At 35.6% G+C, this 26,729-nt stretch overlaps 1 protein-coding gene and 1 long non-coding RNA gene across 2 annotated transcripts; one reads left to right on the forward strand and one right to left on the reverse strand.

Moving 5' to 3' along the window:
• The first annotated feature begins 945 nt into the window (after nt 1–945).
• Nucleotides 946–11,031, forward strand: LOC149231921 (uncharacterized). Its single transcript, XR_016247498.1, has 2 exons — nt 946–1,022; nt 10,754–11,031. It is a non-coding gene; the product is annotated as an uncharacterized LOC149231921 (long non-coding RNA).
• A 1,827-nt stretch (nt 11,032–12,858) lies between these two features.
• On the reverse strand, nt 12,859–14,734 carry LOC149231922 (cytochrome P450 76T24-like). The gene is made up of 2 exons (XM_089376389.1): nt 13,859–14,734; nt 12,859–13,699 (listed from the first exon to the last, which is right to left on the reverse strand). The coding sequence occupies exons 1-2, from the start codon at nt 14,729–14,731 to the stop codon at nt 13,061–13,063; spliced, it is 1,512 nt and encodes a 503-aa protein (XP_089232515.1). The 5' UTR covers nt 14,732–14,734; the 3' UTR covers nt 12,859–13,060.
• Nucleotides 14,735–26,729: the final 11,995 nt, after the last annotated feature.

A 26,729-nucleotide genomic window follows, 5' to 3' on the forward strand; every position in this document is an offset into this window, starting at 1 on the left:
TTATAATTTTATTTTTAAATCTAACTTTTCCATTAACCAATATTCATCTTTATTTAAATTTTGAATAAATATTCCACTCAGTAAAAATAAATAAAAAATCACTAATTTAGTAGCCATCAGTGAGTGACATTAAAATTAACATAAAAGTGGTTGCCAATGCATATCAACTTTGAATGTCCCCATAAATTTTAGAAAACATAAATAAAAAATCACTAATTTAGTATCGATCAGTGAGTGAAAACATTAAAATTAAAATGAAGGTGGCTGCCAACGCATGTGAAGAGCCATAAATTTTATAAAACATAGGGGAGGGTCGCCATTACATGTGCGCCCTCCCCGCCACGTCAGATAACCACGCGTAAAAGCACATGGAGCCGGTACGACACCTGTCCACCGTGGAGCTCCATGTGTTGGCTACCTTATCAACCCATAAATCTTTGTGTTCGCGCCATTTCACAGGTTCGTTTGGGGTCATTGCTGCGATGTATGAGTTTCCCTTTGTGTTTCTGCTCGGGGCCGGTTGTTGGGCGAAGCCCCCCGCCGATTATGGCACGGGACGGCCCCGGAACCTGCGCACTTCGTCGTTTATTCGTGTGCTGTTTGAGGCGTTTGTTCGGTTGACAGGGTTTGTGGACCTGCGCGCTTCGCCTGGTATGCAGGTGCTGGTGCGAATGTTTGCTGGAGTTTCAGGGTTTGTGGTTGGCACAGCGCTTCTCCTTTTCTTGTGCTTTTCCGCCTGGAGTTCTTGGTCGTTCTGGAATGTCAGTTGTTTAGCATTTCTCTGTTGCTGGTCTTATTCGACGATTTTGTTGTTTGGGGAGGAGTCGGTCGCTGTTTTACTGAGCTCGAGGTCAAATGGTGTTTTGTTGTCAATTTGCTGTTTTGTGGTGGTGTTTTTGTGGTTTTCAGTTCCCTAATATATATTTTTCTTCTCGTTGCAGGTGTGCATAACGTCGTTGCAGGTGTGGAGAAGGTCTGGCGAGCTCCAGGGAAGGTGGGGGAGGTCGGCGACCATGTACCCGGTAGGATTTTAATCCTACCAGCATTCTCTGTGTTTTTCAACACAACATCTCTATTTTTGGATATTTTGTAAACTTTTATGGCATTTTATGGCATTTTTTGGAGGATTTTTTTCCGAGGGTTTAGGGTTTATGGGATATTTTGAGCTGTTTGTTGTTGAAGGTTTAGGGTTTATGGGATATTTTGAGCTGTTTGTTGTTGAAGGTTTAGGGTTTATCTGAAATTTCGTTGTTTTCGCTGTTATCCTAGGTCGTCCCATGCTATCCTCGGCCGTCCGGTGCCCTCGCTGTTATTTTTGTTGTTTTCGGTGCTATCCTAGGCCGTCCCGTGCTATCCTCGGTCGTCCCGTGCCCTCGCTGTTATTTTTGCTGTTTTCGGTGTTATCCAAGGCCGTCCCGTGCTCCTCGGCCATCCCGTGCCCTCGGCCCCCGAGCAGAAATACAAAGGGAAACTCCTACATCGCAGCAATGACCCCAAACGAACCCTCTAAACCCTCTGTCGCTGCTCTCAATTGACTTGCATAACTTATCTTCTCCTCGTCCGTGAAAGCTTCTATCAAGAACTTCACTTTTTGTATTTGAAATGAAGCCTCGAAACCCTCTGTCGCTGCTCTCAATTGACTAATTTGAGTATATTTACAGTTTAAGCAAATTTGGGGTTTGTTTGGTTGCGCTGAAAATAACAAATTCTTTAATGGCCATATGTATGGGGCAGTGTAAGTCTACCATTGCAGTTATTTAACTATGGAGGAAGAGAAGTCCTGTTCGTTTTTGGAATTTGTTGGAATTTGTTACTCCTGGTTATTAATTTTGGTGCTTTTTGCTATGTTTTTGCAATATGGATATCCTGTATACACAGTCCTTTTTGTTTCCATGCTGACGTTGCTCTCAATTGACTGATTTGAGTATATTTATAGTTTAAGCAAATATGGGGTTTTTTTTGTTGCGCTGAAAATAACAAATTCTTTAATGGCCATATGTATGGGCTACCATTGCAGTTATTTAACTATGGAGGAAGAGAAGTCCTGTTCGTCTCTGGAATTTGTTACTCCTGCTTATTAATTTTGGTGTTTTTGCTATTTTCCTGAACCTGATGTATATGTTTTGCAATATGGATATCCTGTATACACAGTCCTTTTTGTTTCCATGTTGACGCTGCTCACAATTGACTAATTTGAGTATATTTACAGTTTAAGCAAATTTGGGTTTTTTTTGGTTGCGCTGAAAATAACAAATTCTTTAATGGCCATATGTATGGGGCAGTATAAGTCTACCATTGCAGTTATTTAACTATGGAGGAAGAGAAGTCTTGTTCGTTTTTGGAATTTGTTACTCCTGGTTATTAATTTTGATGCTTTTTGCTATTTTCCTGAACCTGATGTATATGTTTTCGGACCTCTGACATTTTCCTTTCCTCGAGATGTCTCGGACAGTGGCTGTCATATGCCACCCTTTTGTATCTTATGATGTTTTTTATATTGTCAATATAATCTGTGATGCTTTTTTCTCTGAAAAAAAAAGTTCACACATTTTACAGTCGATTCCAAAACCGGTTACTGATGGTTACAGAGATAAGAGAATAAATATTTTTAGTAATGAATTATGTTCTCATACATAAAATGCATTTCAATAACTAACCCTTCTCGGGCTCCAACGATAAAACCTTACTGTATCAGTGACTTTTCATTTTAATTTAATTAAGGACGTGGATCATGTAAATGAGCAAATATGACTTATTCCTAGGTCCCGCTGATTCAGTTGTTCACTTCAAAGTTCTAATGTAAATTAGTATATGATATAATAGTTTACTCATTGTGTGAATATCTGAAGTAGTCTCTGTTTCCAGCCCGTCTTAGGGTTCACTGACTAGCTATTACAGAATACAATGGGTAGAAATTGCTTTGTAAGCATTATGGTTGAAGCATGAGCTATCAAGTTGAATGATGTTCCTTTTGATAACGGTCCACTTATTGGAGCCATAAGTGAGTTTAGAGCTTTGTACAGTGCTGCAAATTTGATGCCTTCAATGTTGAGATCGAAGGCATAAAAAATACAATGTATAAAATGCTCTTAGAGAAAAGATCATCCAAAGATTAATGGGTTGAGTGTCAAACCCATCTCTCCTAACATCTTATGTCAAAATTTATTGACCACATGAAAAGCCATTGAGCCATTGAGGTGCGAACTGTCTAGCCATTGAGCCATTGAGGTGTGAACTGTCCACTAAGTAGAAGAACCGAGACATATTAATATGGAACCACATATAGAAATCGAAAGAATGTTCAATACGGGATGATCAAGAGTATCTGTCTCAGGGTTTCCATCTGATTGTGAGGGAGTTGAGTGGACAAAGCTATACTTCTCCCTCCTTCACTTCCAGCGAACAAGGTCATCCCTCCAATTGCTCCCAAGAATGGGGCTTGCACATTCAGTGGCCTTACTGTTCATTTTAATTTAATTAAGGATGTGGATCATGTAAATGAGCAAATATGACTTATTCCTAGGTCCCTCTGATTCAGATGTTCACTTCAAAGTTCTAATGTAAATTAGTATATGATATAATAGTTTACTCATTGTGTGAATATCTGAAGTAGTCTCTGTTTCCAGCCCGTCTTAGGGTTCACTGACTAGCTATTACAGAATACAATGGGTAGAAATTTCTTTGTAAGCATTATGGTTGAAGCATGAGCTATCAAGTTGAATGATGTTCCTTTTGATAACGGTCCACTTATTGGAGCCATAAGTGAGTTTAGAGCTTTGTACAGTGCTGCAAATTTGATGCCTTCAATGTTGAGATCGAAGGCATAAAAAATACAATGTATAAAATGCTCTTAGAGAAAAGATCATCCAAAGATTAATGGGTTGAGTGTCAAACCCATCTCTCCTAACATCTTATGTCAAAATTTATTGACCACATGAAAAGCCATTGAACCATTGAGGTGCGAACTGTCTAGCCATTGAGCCATTGAGGTGTGAACTGTCCACTAAGTAGAAGAACCGAGACATATTAATATGGAACCACATATAGAAATCGAAAGAATGTTCAATACGGGATGATCAAGAGTATCTGTCTCAGGGTTTCCATCTGATTGTGAGGGAGTTGAGTGGACAAAGCTATACTTCTCCCTCCTTCACTTCCAGCGAACAAGGTCATCCCTCCAATTGCTCCCAAGAATGGGGCTTGCACATTCAGTGGCCTTACTGTTCATTTTAATTTAATTAAGGATGTGGATCATATAAATGAGCAAATATGACTTATTCCTAGGTCCCTCTGATTCAGATGTTCACTTCAAAGTTCTAATGTAAATTAGTATATGATATAATAGTTTACTCATTGTGTGAATATCTGAAGTAGTCTCTGTTTCCAACCCGTCTTGGGGTTCACTGACTAGCTATTACAGAATACAATGGGTAGAAATTGCTTTGTAAGCATTATGGTTGAAGCATGAGCTATCAAGTTGAATGATGTTCCTTTAGATAACGGTCCACTTATTTAGCCTTTTTCATGCTCAACTTGATAATGAGAGCAACTTGATAATGAGTGCTCTCAATTTCTCAAGTGTCCCCTCAATGAATAAAATTATTAGTGGCTTTTTCACATTTAATAAAACTTATTATGAGGTACATTGCCTCCTCATTGATTTCTGTATTTAGCCTTTTTCATACTCAACTTGATAATGAGTGCTCTCAATCATAATAAGATTGTCTGGTCATTTGATTTCTATATTTAGCCTTTTTCATATGCAACTTGATAATGAGTGCTCTCAATTTCTCAAGTGTCCCCTCAATCAATAAAATTATTAGTGGCTTTTTCACATTTAATAAAACTTATTATGAGGTAGATTGCCTCCTCATTGATTTCTGTATTTAGCCTTTTTCATACTCAACTTGATAATGAGTGCTCTCAATCATAATAAGATTGTCTGGTCATTTGATTTCTATATTTAGCCTTTTTCATATGCAACTTGAAATGTTATTATTGAATCCCCAAACATCGCAGCAATGACCCCAAACAAACCTGTGAAATGGCGCGAACACAAAGTTTTATGCAATGATATGATGGCCAACACATGAGCTCCATGGTGGACAGGTGTTGTATCGGCTCCATGTGCTTTTACGCGTGGTTTTCTGACGTGGCGGGGAGGGTGCACAGAATAACTTATAGAAATAGTTTTATCATAATTAATATTTTACAGAAAGACATATTCCATTGAAAATTTCTTATCAACACACAGTTAGGTTGCCACAAGAAATCACTACTAGGTTGTTAGCCAAAATGTTTCTTAGGACAAGAAAAAGATACAATCTAGTGTTCTAAGCCAAAATATTTTTGTGACAAGAAAAAGATACAATCTAGTGTTGTAAGCCAAAATGTTTCTGTGCCAAGAAAAAGATACAATCTATCCAAAATCCACATCATAATGTGGTTAGAACCAAAAACATATGGCACCCCTATTCTTTATGGCCCTGAGAATCTTGAGTGCCAAAACTCCCCGAGTTACCTTCTTGAGCCAGGTAGGTTGGCCTACCAGTCAAGGGCTGATTAGGAAATGGTTGATTGATGCCATATGATTGATTCCAATTTGCAGCTTCCAACCATGGAGGTACTGAGTACCCATACCTCACATTTTCCCTACTGACCCCTGCATTAAGTGGAGGTGTGTAATGAGCATACAGAGAATTGACACCAGCTCTGGTAGGAACAAGGCAAGTGGGTAAACCCTCAGTTTGATAGTGGGGCACTTGAATGTTTATGAGATCTTGGAATAATGGTGTATTGTCTGCAATGGAGTCCAATGAGTTTGAAATAATCCTGGTTTCATCAGCTATTCTTGTATCGTTGATCATCCCTTGTTCCTTTTCAAGCATTTGTTGTGCCTTTCGTTTTTCCTTTTCCTGTCTTGCCATTTTCTTTTGTTGGTCCTTAACTTGCCTTGCTTTATCTCTTTCAATCCGTTCTTCTGCTCGACGTTGCGCTGCAACAATCCTTGCTGCCTTCTTCTCCTTGACTATATCCTTCTTTTTCTGTTTTAATTCTTGCATTTCAAATTTCTTTTTTTCTGACTCAACTAACAGGTTTATATAGTCCTCTGAGGTGAGTAACTGTGAGCTTCGGCCCAGACGAAGACTACCTGGTGCACCTTGATTTTTTTTCATTGATACTCTCTCTACTGGTAGCTTTAGGAACCGTCCAAGTGTCTTCTCCACCCCTCCCACCTGCATGTCATTGCTTGGTACTTCCCTTTCAGTATCTGTTGGAACTGATTGAACCATATCATTATCTTCATTTGATGCCTCATTATGTCCTTCATCTTCTTCCATTGATCTATTGTCCACAAAAAAATGAACAATTTCACTGTTCAATTCTACTGGTTGTGAGGGCATGTTCATGCTTTCTTCATTGGTTGCTGAGACACTATGTGCATTCATATTGATCATTGCTTCTGCTAGCCATGAAGGTGGGGTTACTTGGCTTGGCAATGTCAATTGGTCATTGTCAACTGCATGTTCAACAATATCAATAGCAATATCAGCAACAGGAATTTCATTTTCTTGAGTTGGTGGAACAATCTCCATGTTACTAGGAATTTGTTCATTGTTATATTGTGTTTCACATACAGTTTCATCATCTTCAGCATATAAGTGTCCTTGAGACAGGGAAATCATATTGCCAGCTGCAACAACATCATCTTGGTCATCTACTTCTTGCACTTCAACACTTGTTTGGACATTCCCTTCTTCCTGACCATCCACATGAAACGCTTGGCTACAACCAGTATCATGCATAAGAGCATCATAGTTCAGTGGCCAGATTCCTGTCCTCCTAAAGCCAGCCTTGATATTTGATGGTGTCAAAGCCCTTTTAAAAGCTTTACTTGCAAGCTCTGCTAGCTCAAACCTTTTCACCTCAACCCCTGGATTCTTTGCCATCCATGCAGCACGCTCCGACCTGAAATAGTTCTTGAAAGGGCCAAACACACTAACATCAAGGGGTTGCAGCCTATGAGTGGTATGAGCGGGCAATGTCAACAGGTCGATGCCTAAATTGTTTGCTTCCTCAATTGTTTGTACAGCCATGTGGCTCCCATGGCCATCTAATATCAAAAGGTGTCTGTTATTAGGCGAGACGCCACCTGGTACCGATGCAGCAAAGTGAAAAAGCCAACTTAGAAACAGTTCTTTAGTCATCCATGCATGGGGATGTGCAGCCATGCATGCACCTGGTTCACAGTTCTGTATATAGTTTTTCAGTTGATTTTTACCTTTGAATAGATAAAATCCTGGGATTGAAGTACCAATTGCATTAACACAACATAAAATAGTTATCCACTCCCTGCTCTTGGGCAAAATCTTTGGCACATTTCGGCTCCCTCTCTTGGCAATTGCCCGCATGCCACAATTCCTCCCTGCCTGTAAACCTGTTTCATCACAGTTCCATATATGGTCTGCTCCATAAGAATGTTTATCATAAGCACTAGAAAGTGTGTCATAGAATTTTTGCACAACTGCAGGGCGCAAATTTAATGCTCTGTCTCTGTCAAGGCCCTCAGCAGTACGCAATACAAGTTCTGGATGCCTTTTTTTAAACCCAAACCACCATGATTTACCAGGAAACCCATCTTTGAATGGGTTTGGCCTCCCTTGACAGATTTGAGCAACTGTTGATTTGAGTTGTATCAACTCTAACCCATGTCCCAGTTGGGCCATCTCTTTACACCACTCAACCACCTCGGCCTCCTCCTCCTCAGTCATAACTGTAAGAGGCCCTCTACGTTTTGTATGAGTCAGTCCATTTATCCAATAATGTATTGATGAGGGAGGAATACCATGTTTTTTTGCAGATGCCCGAACTGAGTATCCATTAAACTCTATGTCGTCAATTGCAACTAACATTTGTTCTTTTGTCCATCCTCTTATAGCACTGATCTTTTTAGTTGAGCTTGCCCCTTGGACTGTTGTTGATGGTGGTTTTGTGGCTGATGCTGTGTTAACATCAGCGGCTGTCACATGGTCATTTTCAACAATGTTCCCTGGTGCATTGCCGGCATTGACATCAGCTGGCCTGTCATCATCGGACGATGTGCATCGCAGCTGCGCACCCCTTGTCACTCTCCTACCACTTCTCCTTGTACGAGCAGAGTAACTTCCTTTTGCCATAGATGCAACAACCTGTAAAATTATTGCATGCATTTAGACATTAGAATATATGTCAAATTATGCTTTATTACTTCTGCAAAAATTACTTTTTCTCTATTACAGGAAATTATCAACATGTATGTTGCATTTAGACATTAGAATATATGTCAAATTATGCTTTATTACTTCTGCAAAAATACTTTTCCTCTATTACAGGAAATTATCAACATGTATGTCACTGTTTTCATATATCATTTTCCATTTACTTTCAACAGCTTTATACAGCTAAACCAATGAGGTATGTAAACATGTATGAATTACGTCATTCTCCTTATATCTGTTAAAGATTAGGGAATACAGGTAATAAGTAGGTCTATTCAATATGTACTTACCTTATAGAGTAGAGTGTAATCATTACTAATGGTTGAATCAGTGCCATAAGTAGAACCATGGAAATCAAAGTAATGAGGAAACAGAGCTTGTTACATTAGGATATGCGTATACAGTGATTACAGTCTATCCATATGTATTACATTAGGATATACATATACAGTGATTACAGTGTATCCATATGTATTGATTATGTATTAGAACACAGTAGTTATGCAATTAGAACACAGTGGTTACATATGACTCTTTCTAACCATGCTTGTTTACCTAATTGTGTTTTCTCATTATCTCAAATCTTACAGTCATCTAATCCAATAAAGAGAAATGGTCATCCGCTCGGGCTTCCATTCTAAGAAACCATTCCTCAGTTCTATGGTCCATTCATCAGTAGTAGAAATTCACTTATTTGCATTCTTTCGACTCAATATCAAAATTTTTGCTTTCTCAATAGCTTCATGCTTCTGAAAATACATGTCTTTCGATTATGTTTCAATGTCTTTCGATTATGTTTCAATGTGATGTTTCAATGATGATTGTCAAGGTCTGAAAATATGTGAAAAATTACTAAGTTTATCAGAGTCATTAAAGTTACAATTCGTTTTTGTTCTATGTTTTAACTCATTCTGCATAGAACCCAAGCCATAATAATCGCTCAATTCCTGTAAGCTAAGCTTCAATTCCTGTAAGCTAAACAAGCTATGACTACAGTACTAACTGCCTTTTTACTACCTACCTTTTTTTGCATTGCATCAATCTTGGGCTGGAAATGGTTCGAATGCTGGCTTTGATTCTGATGCTATTCAAGGTTAGACTCGGTCTCCGATTGGATATGGCTAGGGAGATGAAACTATATAAGGAACAGGAAGGGATGTGGGGATTGCTTGCTTGGAAGGATAGCGAGTCATGTTTCTTCTTCCAGTGATTAGCTATTGGCTATGACTACAGTACTAACACGACATACGTAACCTCTGTGATATGTAAGCTGTAATCACTATTACATTTGATTCTATGGTCTCCTAGGTGTCATAGACAATCGGTTTTACTTCAGTTTAATCGAGTTTCATTGCAGTCATTTATTTTTTATATTTTTCATATAATTTATTTAGTTATTTTGAATATTGTGAAGAACAATCTCTGCTCCAAGATTTCTCTCCATTATCTGTGACTTAATTTACAGAGCTGAGTTATGTAAATCCCCATTCCTTTGGTCCAACTTTTACAACTTCGTATGGCTCGGGCTCTCCATACCCTAAGGTCTCGAGCTCAACGAGGTGAAAAGATATGAAGGCCAATAAGACGGTCATCTGCTATGTTACTTATAATTGTGTTTTCTCATTATCTAAAATCTTACAGTTCTATGGTCCATTCACCAGTAGTAGAAATTCACTTATTTGCTCTATGTTTTAACTCATTCTGCATAGAACCCAAGCCATAATAATCGCTCGCTCAATTCCTGTAAGCTAAGGTGTAAGCTAAGGTTCAATTCCTGTAAAGTAAACAAGCTATGACTACAGTACTAACACGACATACGTAACCTCTGTGATATGTAAGCTGTAATCACTATGAAGCTGATGATATAATAAGCTAGAACACATACATAAACTCTGTATAAAAAAGGTTAACTGTAACTGTATAGGTTAACTGTCACCCTATGGACAGAACTGTAATGTAAGAAATCTGATAAATGAAAACAATGAAAACAGAACTGTAAGAAGAATGAGTTGTAATTCATATAACTAACTTGAATATATTGGCCACTGTTTTGTGATGTTGTCTTCAAGTTTGCTGAATAGTTTGAAAGCATAAGATGAACTTCAACAGTGGGTGGACTTCTTTTATAGTTTTGGGGACTTGATTTTAATTGGTGGACATGGATGCACATGGATTGCAATGGCTTCATTTTGAATGTGTGGTATGGATTTAATTTGATGTGATCTAATGGTTGGGAATTGTTTATTTGTTGATCCATGTGCTTTGATCTGTTTTAATGAGAAATAGAGTGAGATGGGTGTCATTTATTGCAGTTATTGGGTCTGGGTATCATTTATTGAACAAAGTGGATTTAATTGTTATTGGGTTGGGTGTCATTTATTGAACAAAGTGGATTTAATTGTTATTGGGTTGGGTGTCATTTATTGAACATAGGGTGTTTAGCTGTTGAACAACACAGCAGTTATGCTGACATACATTCCTTTTGTTATGTGCAGGTAGGCATATTTATTTGGGATGCAAAGTTGCAGTTCTGATGAGTGGGGGTTGAAGTGACTGCTGTTTTGTACTTCTGGAATAGACCAGTTTGGAAGCCTTTATGGCTCTAGCTGTTTTCTACTTGGGTCAATATGTTTTGCAATATTAAGTAGTAAAATACTATTTATGGACAGTTGTGGGCCCAGTCAATGTATGGGTGATTTTTGGACATAATTTAATACTTATTTATACATAATGTTATTTATTTCTGTCTAAATTTTGGTTTCAAAAGTCTTAATCACTGGTGGTTTGGTGGGACCAGTATTATATCAACTACTGGTCCCTGCACAACATTAGGAATCTCTCCCCTATAATCTATATAAAATGGTGAGAATGGTGATAAGAAATATAATCTATATAAAATGTTTTTTTACCAAGTACATTTGTCAGTGCATACGGGTAGTGTTTAATTTTGGCCTTCGTTATACATAATTCCAAGTACAACGTCAACCATTTAACTGTGCATTTGTCAGTCCGTACAGATAGGATCCACGGGGTACGCTTGAATTTGATTCCGTGCCTCGAGCTCTGGAAGGCTCTGGAAGGCGCGGGGACAATCACTATGACGTAACACATATCGAAAGTTTTCCGACGACAATTCCGTTGATGGATTTTAACGTCAGTTTATAGAAAATCAATTTAGGAGAATCTGCCTGCCGTTGACTCATAGAGGCAGTCACTGAGGGACGCTTAATATGTTAATATGGATCATTATTTTATATCAATGTATTTATTTCAAATACTTGCGTTGGATCATATTTTAAATCAAGAAGTGTGGTTTATGCTCAAGATAATGCAGCAAGAAAATAAATTGGAAAGGAATGGTAAAAATTCCTCTTATTTTTCACCCTAATTTATATAAAATTTTCATATTACTTATCAATTAATAATTTAAAACACAATTATATAAAATTGTATTGATGATTTTTTTTTTTAATAAATGCATTTTGACGACTCAAACGAGTTTGACGATGGTTGGCATTGACATATCCCATCCCTCTTACCTGGAACTTCAAGTCATTATTTTGGGACGGTCATCATCCATTGTTAACGCGTTACTATCCGTACGATGAGACAAATATTTTGTGAAAGCGTGACTTTTCACAGGAAGAGATAATTCAAACTTTCATATGTTTGGAGAGTTAAACTTTTATATGTTGGGATTTTTCCTGTTACCAAATTACCAAAAATAAATAAACTTTTCAATCCCCATGTAGTTTTAAACAAAATAAATAAATTTGTCAATCCCCCATGTAGTTTTAAACAAAATTGATCCACACATATGAAACAAACAGAGAAAAATTAGATTAATAATTTTCACCCGCGTTTTCACGTTCAAAGTGTGGCAAACGGTGGCGGTTTTAAAATATTTTAGCAAAATTGTAATCTCACGTGGATGTTCTTTCAATAATAATGGCTTAATTAAATCTAATATTTTTTTTGGTTAAGTTTGGTAGATTTTTTTCTATTAATATAAAGCAAATTAATATTAGATAAAATTGGTTAGGTGGTTTCAAATTGCCTAGTAAGAAATCAAGATTATTGGACACCTAATCTCATTATATATCATTCAGTGGCAAAAAACCTTAAATCTCTAGATCCAAGCAATATAAGTTTTAGTTTTTTGTCCACTTCCATACTCTAGAGTTCTACATACATATGTAAAAATATAGACAAATTTAAAAGCTAACGACATAATAAACAAAATTATTAGAAAATAGGCATGTTAATTATGTTGTTAAAATAAATCCACTGGTGTTTGGCATTCATCCTGGGCAACTTTGAACCAGAATACATGGAAGTGCTTCTCAATTCTACCAAAGCGAATGCCTTATTTTTGGAGTGAAACTCCACCTTCCGAAATTCCTTTTTGTAGTTTGGCATTCCGTGAACCGTGACTACCATGCCTATAGAGATCTACTCCTTTGTCTTTCCCAACCGACTTTTCAACTAAAGACTTTCCAACTAAATTAATATTGAAAAATTCTAAATTCTAAAATAAAATAGCATCCGTATAGCAATTGAAATACAAATATAATCTTAATTCATTCCATCTAATTTTTTATAATAGCATGTTGACATAAGTACTAGCGCCATTTATTTGGACATACAGAGTAAGGCCACGAGGGTTCTAGGTATTTACAATAACATGTTTTTTTGGGGACATACAGAGTAAGGTCACGAGAGTTCTAGGTATTTATAATATCATGTTGACATAAATACTATCGCAATTCTTATTGGACATACAAAGTTAGACCGCGAGATTTCTAGGTATAGATATCAAATGGCAGGCGTGGCGTGGGAATTGCTTCCAGGGGCACCGCCTTGTGCAGTGTCATTCCAAATTTGTCGGCCATGTCTACGTTCTCCGCACTAGTGCCTACGGGAGGTGCCCAGTCTAATGAATGGATGAGAGAAGCCAATACCAGATGAATCATCCGATTCGCCAATGGAAATCCCACGCACATTCTTCTTCCTGCCCCGAACGGAATCAGATCGAAGTGTTGACCCCTGAAATCCAGATGGCTCATCTTATCCTCTCCCATAAATCTTCCCGGGGCGAATTTCAAGGGTTCATTCCAGATTGCAGGATCCCGTCCGATTGCCCACAAGTTGACCAGTACTTGGCTGTGTTTGGGTATCACGAATCCCCCAATCTCACAACGACTATCTGCTCTGTGAGGGAGGAGAAGAGGAACTGGCGGGTGCAATCTCAACACTTCTTTCATCACCGCGTGAAGGTAAGGGAGACGGTCCATGTCACTTTCTTCCACCATTCTTTTGCGCCCAACAACTCCGTCCAACTCCGCTTGGGCTCGTTCCATTACATGCGGATTACGGACCAGTTCTGTCATCGCCCATTCTATTGTGGTTGCGCTTGTGTCAGTTCCTGCACCCAAAATTTCCTGCAACATACAAGGCAGGCATTAAACATAAGAAGTTACAACCTTTTTGCAAAGGGTAGTGCTGAAGCAACAGTTTTGACAGATCAGTTCGTTTCTGTACTATGACCAAATACTTCTCCCGTCATGTATTATAGTAACCTGAGATAAGGAGAGACTTACAATTAAGTAGACTTTGATACCATTGACTGTAAATTCATCGCTTCTTATGTCAAGCAGAACGTCCAAGAGGTCCTTTTCACCATCGCTTCCATCGGTGCCTTTGCCTCTTGCGGTGAGGTGATCCTCTATGAATTTCTCAAGAAAGGCATATACTTTTCTCCTGTGTATTGCTGTACTACGGGAGATGTCCTGCGGATCCCAATGAAACCACTGTAGAAACGGGAACGAGTCCGCCAGATTAGTAACTGCATGAAGCTCCAGCAGTTTAGCGATGCTTTCTTGCAACACCTGAGAAACACAAGAATCGGGATCAGACATGTCTGTACCGAAGATCATGTTCCCCAATAGATTAGCTGTGATGTTGAAGGCAGTGTGTCCAATATTCACACACTTCCCCTTCACGGCGTCTTCAAAGATCTGACGAATACTTTGATATACTTGTTTTTTTCTGAGATGTTGCAGAGCTTCTATCTTCTTGACAGAGAAAATTTCAGTAGTCGATATACGTCTCAGCATGCGCCAGCGAGGTCCAATTTGGCCAAAACTCAGTGAAGATTTGGTAAAAGGCTTGCTTGCTTGTGTCACAGGCCGTCCTGCAAGGAGGTGGTCATGGATTTTGAGAACTTCCTTTGCCATGGCGGCAGAGGAGGCTACTACTGTGGTCTTCATTCCAAAGGAAAGAGACATGAGAGGGCCGTATTTGGTAGCAAGGTGGAAGAGCGTTTCGTTGGGCTTATCACCGAGCTGGAAGAGATTTCCCACAATGGGCCATCCTGGAGGCCCCGGAGGAAGCCTCGAAATCTTCCTCCTCATCACATGCAAAAAGAGGAGTATGATGAAGAAGCTTATCCCCAGGATAGAATACGAGAACATCCAACGAAACTCCATTGGCAATTTGATTAGACGCAAGGAAAGAAGGGAATGCAAGGAAGATAAACGATGTGGCTACGGAGACGAGAGATGACAAAACCATTCGTTGCAAGCGGTTTATATAACCAATAGCCATCTCTACAGTCAAAGATCGTGCTTCAGACTGGTTTAGCACATGAATAATATAAATGCAAAAGACAAGACTCAAAACTAAATGAAAAGAATTGGGCCGTCTGCAAAGTATTTCTTTCAATTTATATACCACATAAATGATAATTTAATTGGCACCGGTTCTGTCGTTTCTCACATCATAAAGTAACAAGGCATAAATTTGAGGGCACGTCCATTCGTCTGGTTAATTTTCTAATGACATGCTTGTTTTTAAAACAGGCCTTCACATGAGGTTTTTATGACAGGTACATGAGGTCATATTTATATATTATATTTCATTCGTCTTGTTAATTTTCTAATGACATGCTTGTTTTTAAAACAGGCCTTCACATGAGGTTTTTATGACAGGTACATGAGGTCATATTTATATATTATATTTAATTGTTTTTGTTTGTGAATTTGTTTGAGTCTTGAGATGATTGTGGTTTGAGAAACATTTAAGTCATCATATTTACACTAGGATCACATCGAGCCTAGGCCACACAACCCCTTAATATGGATGGATTTTTGTCCATAAAGTTTTGAACCAATGACCTTCACATCACTAATCCACTTAACTATACACCTTATCACCGTCTATTCTATCCCTAGTGAGCTATATTTTATTTAATTTTCATACACATATAAGAATATTTATTTGGTGATATAAATTTTGTGTTTTTTTCTCTCTTTTTCTTTTAACGTAACTTTATGTTTGTCAATAGACATATATTCAACTTGCATTGTTCAAATTTCACCCAAGGTCACATCAAAACCAAGATTAAGCCTCCCTTCAAAAGCTCATACAAAATTCATACATAGCAAGAAGATAAACCCTTTGTTACCATAATAGGCACAAGTACTTGGGGAACTAAGAGCCTCCAAAATCACATCAAAATAATAGTAATTGGAATCATGTAGTCATCACAGTTCGAAATGGGCACACAGACCCACCTTCTCAAGAAACAAATAGCCATTGACCCACCGAAACATAAATGCAGGTATGTCTAAAGCCAAGACTACCAAGACACAAAAAACTAAAAACACACATCAAATAACCAACAAAACATGTCTAAATCCAAGACTACCAAGACACAAAAGAATAAGAACACACATCAAATAACCAACAAAACATGAAACAACATTGTACCAACAATACCTTACTAACCAACCTTGAGACCACCCAACATGAACAATAAGAATATGAATTCTTGTCAACATTACCTGCCCATTGCAACTCTAAGCATTGTCTGAGGAGGAAATTGTGGCCAACACATAAACACTTAAACTCGGGGGGTGCATATAATCTCCACTATTAGAATCACTTATTATGTAACCCTCTACGTGAGCCAAATGAGAATCAAGGCTCTCTAGACAAAACCTCTGATTTCAGAGCATTCTTTTAATATCTTCAAGGGAGGAGAAGAAATTATAATTATCCACTTGCTTGTCCTTAAGGACCAATCTCAGCAAGATTATCATTTGCTAGTGTAAAGCTAATGAATTCAAAAGTTGTTTCTTTCCCTCATATACCTAGGGTTAGGAACCGACTTCAAAACATTATCCATTAGATTTGAATCTGAATGGGATTGAAGTTCTATCGCATCTTGACTCTCTAACACCCAAATTTCCTTTCTCATCTTTGGTGGAACAACATTAATGAAGATGGCAACAAAATCATGGGCAAAGTGTCTTACTCTTCACTGACCGAGAGAGGCTTTGCCACCTCCTCCCTATTTGAAAACCTTTCACTATCTAGGAGGCATGGATACAACAAAGAGGGACCATGTTAGGAAGCCATTGCAAATACCACATCCTATAAAATAACAAATAAAGAGACTAGACACACTAGGTTGACAACTAAACCATAATCCCACTAAGTCATCACCAAATCTCCAAACAAACAATATTGAATCCACCAAAATAACATGAGGTACAAATGGAAACTCATCACTTTCAACAAACACCCCATTACCCAACACCATGAAACACCCTAATATGCCTAGATATAGCACAAGAGCCTGGATACAATATGCATGCAACATAATGAAACCAGGTAATAGGTAACCCAAAACAATTCTAATGGAAATGACCAAAAGAAATCTACAAATTATCACAAAATCAGAAGCTCCATAACTTAGGTCACCCTAAAGACTTGAGTCATGAAAAAAATTACCCCAAAACACAAGAATGGTCTGTCGACCTCTAAACCCTTCCAAGAACTAAACTATAACAGACTAGCAAACTGAACCCAGCAACACAAACCGACTCAGGTATCTAAAAGAGCCACTAATCAAAAAACCCACGATAGGGAACTAAAAATTTACACAATAGAAAATAATTAGCACCCTCACCATCCCAATATAGAACCTAAAGCCTCACTCTTTAGAGCAATCTCGAGTATCATGGAAGATTTGAGGTGATGAACCCGCACTCCAAAATATCGAACTTGCGTTTTCCACAACACAAACAATTATCGAGGAAAGGGAGGTCAAGGTCCAACCCTCATCTCCACTCCAAAAAGCTCCCACAATCTCCAAAACCTCAATTTTAACACCCATAAAAGATGTTACCAATAGTGAACCTACATACAGCCTCGAATGGGCTCTTGTTGCTCCCCTGCATGCTATTAATGCACATTACACTTGGGAGGTGGAAGACACAACCCCTAACATCTGAGTTACTTCACCATTAACACCCCCATCAGAGGATTTATATTTTAATTTTCAACTTTAACATAAAATAAAATAAGATGGAATTGATATATATATCAAATGAGGATTATAAAGGCCAAAAATTTTATGTTATTCATTTTTCCTAAGGTAAAGTATGCATAACATAGGTTAAGAGGTTGTTAATACTTCATATAAATAAAGAATCTTATACATAGAAACCTATAAAAATACTATTAATGTTGCAAGAAAAAAACTAGTGAGTCATAACAAAGACTATACCAATGACTCATAACAACTACTGGGAAGAATCTCCAAGCATCCATGTTGGTTTTTCACTACAGTCATCCAAGGAGAAGGAGATTTTGGTTGATCCTTGCTAGAATGGTCAGCTTCCAATCTATATTGTCAATTTTTTCCTTCAATTATGCTAATTTGACAGAATTCTTGAGTCCTCCTATACCTGCATATGTGGCATGCAATATTCAAATGACATTTAAACTTGTTCTAGTTTTGTGCCATGCCATGATTGATGAGTGAAGGGAGCACATGCAACCTACAAAGTATAATAAAAGTTGTAGCCCCCTTTCCTTTGAGCTAGCATTATATCAATGATGAAGGGAAAGCATGCTCGTGGACACCATCCTTGAGGGAAAAAGTTATATATTTTATATTAGTTTGAAAATAATAAATATATATAATAAATATTAATTTATGCATTTATATATAGTTGTTATTTATATATTTTAAGAGTAAAAAAAGAAATCTGAAACTATTTTCATAAAATTTTCAAGTAACTTACTCAAACTCATTAATTATACATATTTTTAAAAGAAGAAATTGATATCAAACTTCAATATGATAAAACTAGATTGAAAGCCACATTATAAATAATAGAACAAGTTCTAATCCTTTTAAATAGGAAATTCAAAAGACTCTAATATCTCAATGTTTCAAGTAATAATAGGATACACACCATGCATTTTGAAGAAATTCATGATTGTTCAAAAAAATAAGGACAAATCTCTCCAATGAATATCTTAAGATGTAAAATGACCAAAACTAGTCACATTCATATTCAATTATGAATTTATATAATGGATAAATCTATGTTACTCGCTCATTTGAGATTTCCATTTCCAATTACTCATCGACATCTAGGTTGATCTCGTATTCACATCATGACCAGGGTAAGAAATTTGGGATTTGAATGTAGGATCTTCTATTCACATTTACTTTACATTTTCAAGAGCTTTCCAAGTAAGACACTGAGGGGACTGAGATCTAATCATCCTGAATAAGTTACTTAAAAACTCTCAAAATCAAGAAAATATTTTTTGTTTAACTTCTATTATTTATATTGAACAATTAAAAGACGGTTCCATATAATTACTTCCATAGGTTGGTACTTTGTATGGAACTTAGATGACCAATGGAAGATTTGTGTTTTAGCCTTCAACCTTCATGTTGGGGATTCCATGATGTGAGTTAATACACAAACAATTTTTTCTTTCTCTAATACACCCAAAGACCCAATGTGATTTCAATCCATGATGACTCAAATCTCATACTATGCACAAAGTTTATGCTTATCTAAAGTTTCATATCGAATTCTTAACAAAGTGACCACCATGCAATATATGCTTAGTCTATGGCTATGGCATCTTAGTCTATGGCTAGATTATTTCATTTTTCCAATCTCATGGAATCTTAGTCTATGGCTAGATTATTTCATTTTTTCCAATCTTATTTGGAATGGCTTATATATACTAGATGATCAAGTTTTAAAAATTAATTAAACATCATTAACAATCTACACTAATATTTAACAATTAAAAATGGAAAATATGAATAAATATCCATGAAATTTAGCCATTCTCACAATATACACACAATGTGATTTTCCATTGAGTGTCAATGCATAATAATCTTGAATATTTGAATAAACAAAGACGGATATATTTTCATTTTTTTTGGAAAATCTATCATAACTTACTTGTGAAACTAATAATGAAATAGCCATCTATGGTTTCTATTTGCAAATATAGGCTTACTTATAAATATTATTTAAGGAAAACTATGCCACCTAGAAATAAGTGTGCTTGGTTTTTTTAAGGAGATAGAATTTCACTCTTACCACATACTTTTAGGTTTTGGGTAGTTAACCTAGTTCTTTAAGTCTTAGGAAGACAAACTCTTAACCAAACAAAAACATTTATAATACATACTCTAGGCCCATTATATTATTCCATAATTTTAATTATTAATATAAATTATCTCTAATTTAATATTTATAATATGTTGAGAGATTAATTATTTTAAAATTCTAGTTTTATTAAGTATAAAAATTTGGATATACATATACATATATATTCAAAATTAAAAGATATATTTATTTAACAATTAAAATCGAATTAAATAATAAATTTTCCTATTATATATGTGTATATATTTGTGAGTTAGATAATCATCTTTTACTATATTTGAGATTGATAATAACTTTAATATATAATTTTTTTTTAATATGACATCATAATATATTTGATTGTAATAATATGTATTTTAGTGATATTAAAATTTTAGTTTTATTAGATACAAAAATTTGGATATACATATATATATATTCAAAATTAAAAGATATATTTATTTAACAATTAAAATCGAATTAAATAATAATTTTTTTTATTATATATGTATATATTTGTAAGTTAGATAATCATCTTTTACTATATTTGAGATTGATAATAACTTTTAATATATAATTTTTATTTAATATGACATCATAATATACTTGTTTGTAATAATATGTATTTTAGTGGTATTTACTTCAAACATATTTCATTTAATTTTTATTGAATACTTAATTTTCTAAGAATTATGGTTTGGAATACTAAAAATGATTAGGTGCCATTAAGTTCCAAAAGACCACTTGATATATAAAAGCCAAGGTTCATACAACATTGTATAAAGGCACATCATTGTGAATAAAATGGATATCTGTATTATCTTTCCTATCTTGTCCACAATAATGGTATCAGAGCATGTACCTTCCGAGCCTGATTTATTGTGTGAGAGCGACCGGTTTGCGGACATTTATGCCCTTCATTATATCTATTGCAGTGTGTGTAGCAGTTTATGCTCTGGCCGTTTGATAATGCGTCTTTTCCATGCCTATTCTATTCCTACTTGGCAGTATTTTTCACTCAACATTTTCTTTCCATCTTCTGGTCGAGGTTGATTGGGAAGTCCATTCTGCAACCTTAGCCCATTAGTCGTTCCAACTTGTCGTACCATAGTCATTTCAGTGCATTCTGCTTATTTCTGTCCATTGTGAAAACGTGCCATTACTCTTTTTCAAAAACCATTTTTTCTTACAAGTTGATAGAAATTTGTACTCTTTATCGGTTCAATTTTCTTTACCTGAATTTACCATTTTTTCTTACAAGTTGATAGAAATTTGTACTCTTTATCGGTTCAATTTTCTTTACCTGAATTTTCTGCGATTACTTAGTGTATAGTATCACTATGGTTAAAATTCCATTGAGACTTCATAAACGCTTTTTCCAGTCTGCCTACACATTTTTTTAGCTGTCATGCTAAGAATTATGAGTCCTGCCCTCGTCCATCAATAACTATGTTAACAAAAACCAGACGCTATCACCAAAGGTAGCCATTTCATCTATCTCTGTGATAGTACCTCCAAATGCCCCTCTCATTGCAAACGTTCCAAACACCTCTCTCATCGTAAGTTGACCAAGTCCTTGTTGCATAGAGCCCGAGACTCTAATCGACTTTTGTTATCATTATTAAAACACTCGAGAATGGAGACCGAGATTGAGAAGTCATCCCAAGTAGGTCTCTTCGTGATCAAGAATTCAACGTTTATCATATCTAATGTCTATAACTTGTTAGTGTTTAACATGGTATCATATATACGTTGGGTTGATGAATTTCCCGTGAATTGGTATCCATTCTCTATGTTGTTCCTTTGAGTATCCATGCTTTTCGTTGTTTAATTCCTCACTGGGTGCTCTAGTCCATGTGGTAACTCCCGCAAATAATGCATATGGTGTGTATGATGCATTTGAATGCGTTACTCTTGCAATGAATGTGCACTCTTTTTTAATACCTATGTTGAATGTGCGCTCTCTACATTGAATGGAAATTATAGGTTGTGCGTTGAGTTATTTTTTTGGTGAGTTTAAGTCGATGGGGATTCCCTCCATATTTGGGAATTATAGGTTGTGCGTTGAGTTATTTTTTTGCGGTGAGTTTAAGTCGATGGGGATTCCCTCCATATTTGGGAATTTGATGGACATTGGTGACCACACCCATGTCTTGGTCACCCATGTTCATTAGATTTCGGAATATTCAAAAAAAAAATCTGCTTTGGTCATATATGCGCTGAGTCAAAGTAGTAAGACTCTTTGTATTGAGCGCTAATTCATGTGTTGTGTTGGGTAAATATCCCTTTATTTACATTGATCAAAGCGTTAAACATTACCATACGTACCAAATCTACCATCGTAGCATGGATAAGCAACATATAATTGGTACTGTAATGAATTGAATAATGTGCAAACCTGTGTTGAACATTGAACCATCCTGGAAAAACGCATTACTCTGAAAAATGTTGCATTTGGATGGTTGTGGGTATAGATGGTCGTGGCCTGCACATGGTGCGTTGGCGTGATGATGTTGTACATTGAATGGTATGCGTTGATGTGAACTTTACAGTATGTATGCTTTGAGTTCTCTTTGAAGGCCGTGGGCATGTATGCTATATGTTAGAGAGTGCCCTCATACGGTATGTGATGCATATGTGATGCATTATATATGGTATGAAGGTGTGTATGGTATGTGATAGGGGATATATATCATATATATACATTTGTAATAGTGGGTAAATGGTTTTTATATGTGTATTGATATATTATATGTGAAGTTTATGATATATTAACTGAGCCTATTCATATTTGAGCAGTGTTATTTTAAGATATTAATGGTAAGGATGGAGAAAATGGTTAGACTTTATGATGCATTAGATTTGTTGAATACTTTAATACATTTTATTATTGATGGGATGGTAAACATCAATAAAGAGACTCTCTTTGACATATGTACATGTATGCAAAATGCACATGACAAAATTGAATTTTTGCAGCTTGAATCTTAGTTATAGCAAGAGGAGCTACAACAACACAATCATCATTTTTTTTTCTCAAAAAAATCCTCTCTTTGAGTATGAAGTGGGCTCCCGTGTGTAGTCGGAAATTGATTAAATCAGTGACATTGATGTTAACTCCAATCATGTGCCCATTTCAGGAGCAAGTGACATTGACGTTAACTCCAATCATGCGCCCATTTCAGGAGCAAGTGACATTGATGTTAACTCCAACCATGTGCCCATTTCAGGAGCAAGTTTACATAAAGATGCAAAAGGTCAGGTCCCACTTCCCAAGCCCATCATCACACCTTGGTAAGAGCTTGTCAGCGACTAGTATAGAACTGATCTTGGATATGACAAGGATGTGTCCTTTCATATTCCAGACTACTCCAAGCATATTCAGTTTCAGAGTGTTGGATTTCTTCAAGACAACTCATCTTCACTTGTTCCTTTTCCTCCTCCACAACAAAATGTAAAATGCCAACATTGTAACAGAATTAACCATGCTAGAGATCATTATTTCAATCTTCACTTGTGTAAGCATTGCAATCAACACACTCATTCTTCAAAAAAATGCTTCAAAATAAAGCCTCCTGCAAGAACAAAGATTCACCTTGGATGGATCGCTTCTTGACAATGAGATTCAATAACGAAGAAGATATTTGGCTCAAACCACATGATTTGTTCTTGAGTATTGAAAGGTTTTGCAATTGAGTTTTCTTCATCTTCTCACCTTGTATCTGACATGAGGGAATTGATGGTCATTTTCAAGCTTCAAAGATAAATCAAACGAGCCTGAGCATAACCTAAACCTGCTACCTAAGCTTAGAGCTAGAGTTAGTGATATCCAAATTTAGAGTTGTAGCTAGAGACAAATTAGCTTATGAGCATGGTCTTCCTTAAACCATAACAGGTTGAGACCTCCCTCTTCAAAGCATGAGGGACACTTCCTTTAGTAGAAGACTAACGAATTATTGTCATATTTAAAATTGTTTCAGGAACTGCACTAAGCGTTCTAAGTTGAGACCCTAATGATATCCCTTTTCAAAAAATACTGTTTCAGGAACTGCACTAAGCATTTTAGGTTGAGACCCTAATGGCATCCCTTTTCAAAACAATACGGAGCGCTTATTTTAGCAGAAGACTTCAATGCCTTACTAGATTTGGAAGAGTACCAGGAACTGCACAAGTGTTCAAGTGTTGGTGGTCATCCTTAAACAATTGTCGGTTGAGACTTCGAGTTATCCCATCTTATACCTTGACTTGAGAGAGCATATTCAACCATTGGCCACGACTTTTGTATTACAACTCTCTTCTTGGATTCGTATATACCATTTTGATTAAAGAGGGGGGGGATTGTTGGACACCTAATCCGCTAAGGGTTATGGTTTTGAATATGAAGAGTCATTAGAGCCGAAGAGACCACTTGAAATATGAAAACCAAGGGTTATTAGACATTGTATAAATGCACATCATTGTGAATAAAATGGGTATTGCAATTATCTTTCATATTTTGTCCATTACTTTTGTGTTATTTAATAATTTTTAATTTATAAATATTTTATTTTAATATTAATTATGTTACTTATAAGATAAGAACTAATTTTCATGAGCTTCCCAAAACATATTGGAACACAAGAATTTGTGAACTTTGCAATACTAAGTGGGTTGAAAATGGAAAGCACTTTCTCTTGGATTGCATGCTCTTACTCACATTTATTCTCATTTGCAAAACATTTGCCACACCACCAACCTTCTTGACTTCTTAAGTCAACAAAAATTATAGTGATCTAAGAGTGCTTCTTTCTCTTCATTTTGATCAAAGAAATAAAAAATTAAAGAGTCACAATTAATCTCTTATTTATGGAGGTTCAATAAATCACATTGGTTTTATTGAAAACTAATCATCATCATTATCTTATAGTTTTTATTTTTATATATATATTTTTTTAATTTTCAATTTCAATTAAAAAAATCATATGTAAATTATATATATATATATATATATATATATATATATATATATATATATATATATATATATATAATTTAAATTTTTTTAGTTTTTAATATTTCTTTAAACATTTACCATTTATTTAATTTTTATAACTAACCCTTATATATATATAATTTAAAATTTAAAAGATTAACATGAAAATTAATAAATTTATAATAATATCAAGCTAATGTCAAAGTTATGTCACTATGGGTTGAAGGATTGTTTGTTGTTGGTGTTCCATATGTTGAGGGAGGAGGTGAACCATTGAGTTTTTTTGTATAATTTCCTTGTTAAGTGGATAGCCTCATGGCCAGTATGATGCGTAACATTATCCATTCATCATCAAAGTTGAATTCTTTTTTTATGTCAGCCAAAATAAAATTTTAAAATATCTAAAAAAAAAAAACTAAATAACTATGCAAAACAATAAAAATTCTAAAAAAAAAAATTAAATAACTATAAAAAACATTTAAATAATATCGACTCATAAAAAAACATGCATATGAAGAAATTGGATCCCTCTAGGCTCATGTTAGATCCATATTTAAAATGGATCTATTGTAATACAAAAAAATTGGGTTATGTGAGCAGTGGCAAGAATGTGAAATCTGTGTATAGAAAAACTGAATGCGAACTCTCATCCTTGCCTTGGCAAGGGGCTGGTCTCCTTTCTAACCCTTGTTTCAAAAAATTAAACTTGTTCCCATTTTTATTTTCATGAAAATACAATTAACATTTTTTCTTCCAAATACCAACACATAATAGGTAGGTGTTATAGGACATAAAATTAAACTCACCACTTGACATCGAAAAAATGCATTAATGAAAACCTCATCACTATCTATAAAACCTGATCACTATCTATCTAAGATGCAATAGACAAAAAAAAAAAAAGAATATTTAATTTTTAAATACAATTCCAATTAAATTTAAAATAAAATTTACTAAAATAATAATAACTTGAATAATAGTCATCTGTATAGCAATGACAACCATTGACTCAAAAAAACAAAAGAGACTGACCCACTGTTTATAAACTGAATAATTATGTAAGACGTGATTCCGGCTTTTTTGTGCATCAATAATATAAATGCGAAGGACCAGACCACCCACACATCCATCGGCGATTCTTATTTCCAATCCCATAGGAAATTTATTGCGCCCTGACACGCGCCCGAGATAGCCATATATAACACGCCGGTGGTGATGGGTACAGAGAAAAAAAATACTGGCGTGTTATATATGGCTATCTCGGACGCATGTCAGGCGCAATAAATTTCCTATGGGATTGGAAATAAGAATCGCCCACATCCATCGGCCAGCCTAGCGACACATCAATCAATCCATGAATAATATAAATGCCAAGGACGATTAATGATGTCATGTAGTGATCTCAACTGGTTCGAAGGACAAGATTACATTTAAAAAAATCAGAAATCTGAGCGTCGTTGTTTTATTTTATTGGGAAAGCCCATGATAATGAAGAACATATAAATTTACAGATGGCCTTCCCAGGTTGCTAAGATTTTATATTGTGTAGTCTTGTCTTTGGCGTTTTCCATCATAACACGACATAAATATTGGGGATATAATAACTTTTGAGGTGTTTATATTTATCAATTATTATTCAATGGGATATATCATCAATTTTTTTTTTCTTAGTTTCTGGATTTAAAATATTATTGAAATTTATAATTATATAAAAATATAAATTATAAGATTTGTTATAAAACATAAATAAATAAGACTGTATCGCTAGGGTTTCCCTGCTACTTGATTTAATTATTGAATTTTGAAATGTATTAACTAATTATAGTATTAAAAGTAATTAACCCAAAACAAAAAAACAATATAACTTATTTTAATAATAACAAAGCTGCATAGCTAGAGTTCCTGCGGCTTAGTTTAAATATAATTAAATAAAAGTAAAAATACTAACTCAAAAGCAATTATATCATATAAAAATTGTATTCTCCAACTCAAACACACTGTTAATGTTATATTAAATATAAT

The sequence above is a fragment of the Pinus tabuliformis genome, chromosome J (assembly GCF_031772625.1).
Source record: "Pinus tabuliformis cultivar Carrire ecotype Pingquan chromosome J, CPIR1, whole genome shotgun sequence".
Classification (NCBI taxonomy): domain Eukaryota; kingdom Viridiplantae; phylum Streptophyta; class Pinopsida; order Pinales; family Pinaceae; genus Pinus; species Pinus tabuliformis.

Excerpts from the sequence above, each read along its gene's own strand:
- LOC149231922 (XM_089376389.1), bottom strand. The coding sequence starts at position 14,731 with ATGTTCTCGTATTCTATCCTGGGGATAAGCTTCTTCATCATACTCCTC. Across the intron at positions 13,700-13,858 it reads GTATCAAAGTCTACTTAATT|GAAATTTTGGGTGCAGGAAC; the intron begins GTAAGTCTCTCC and ends TGTATGTTGCAG.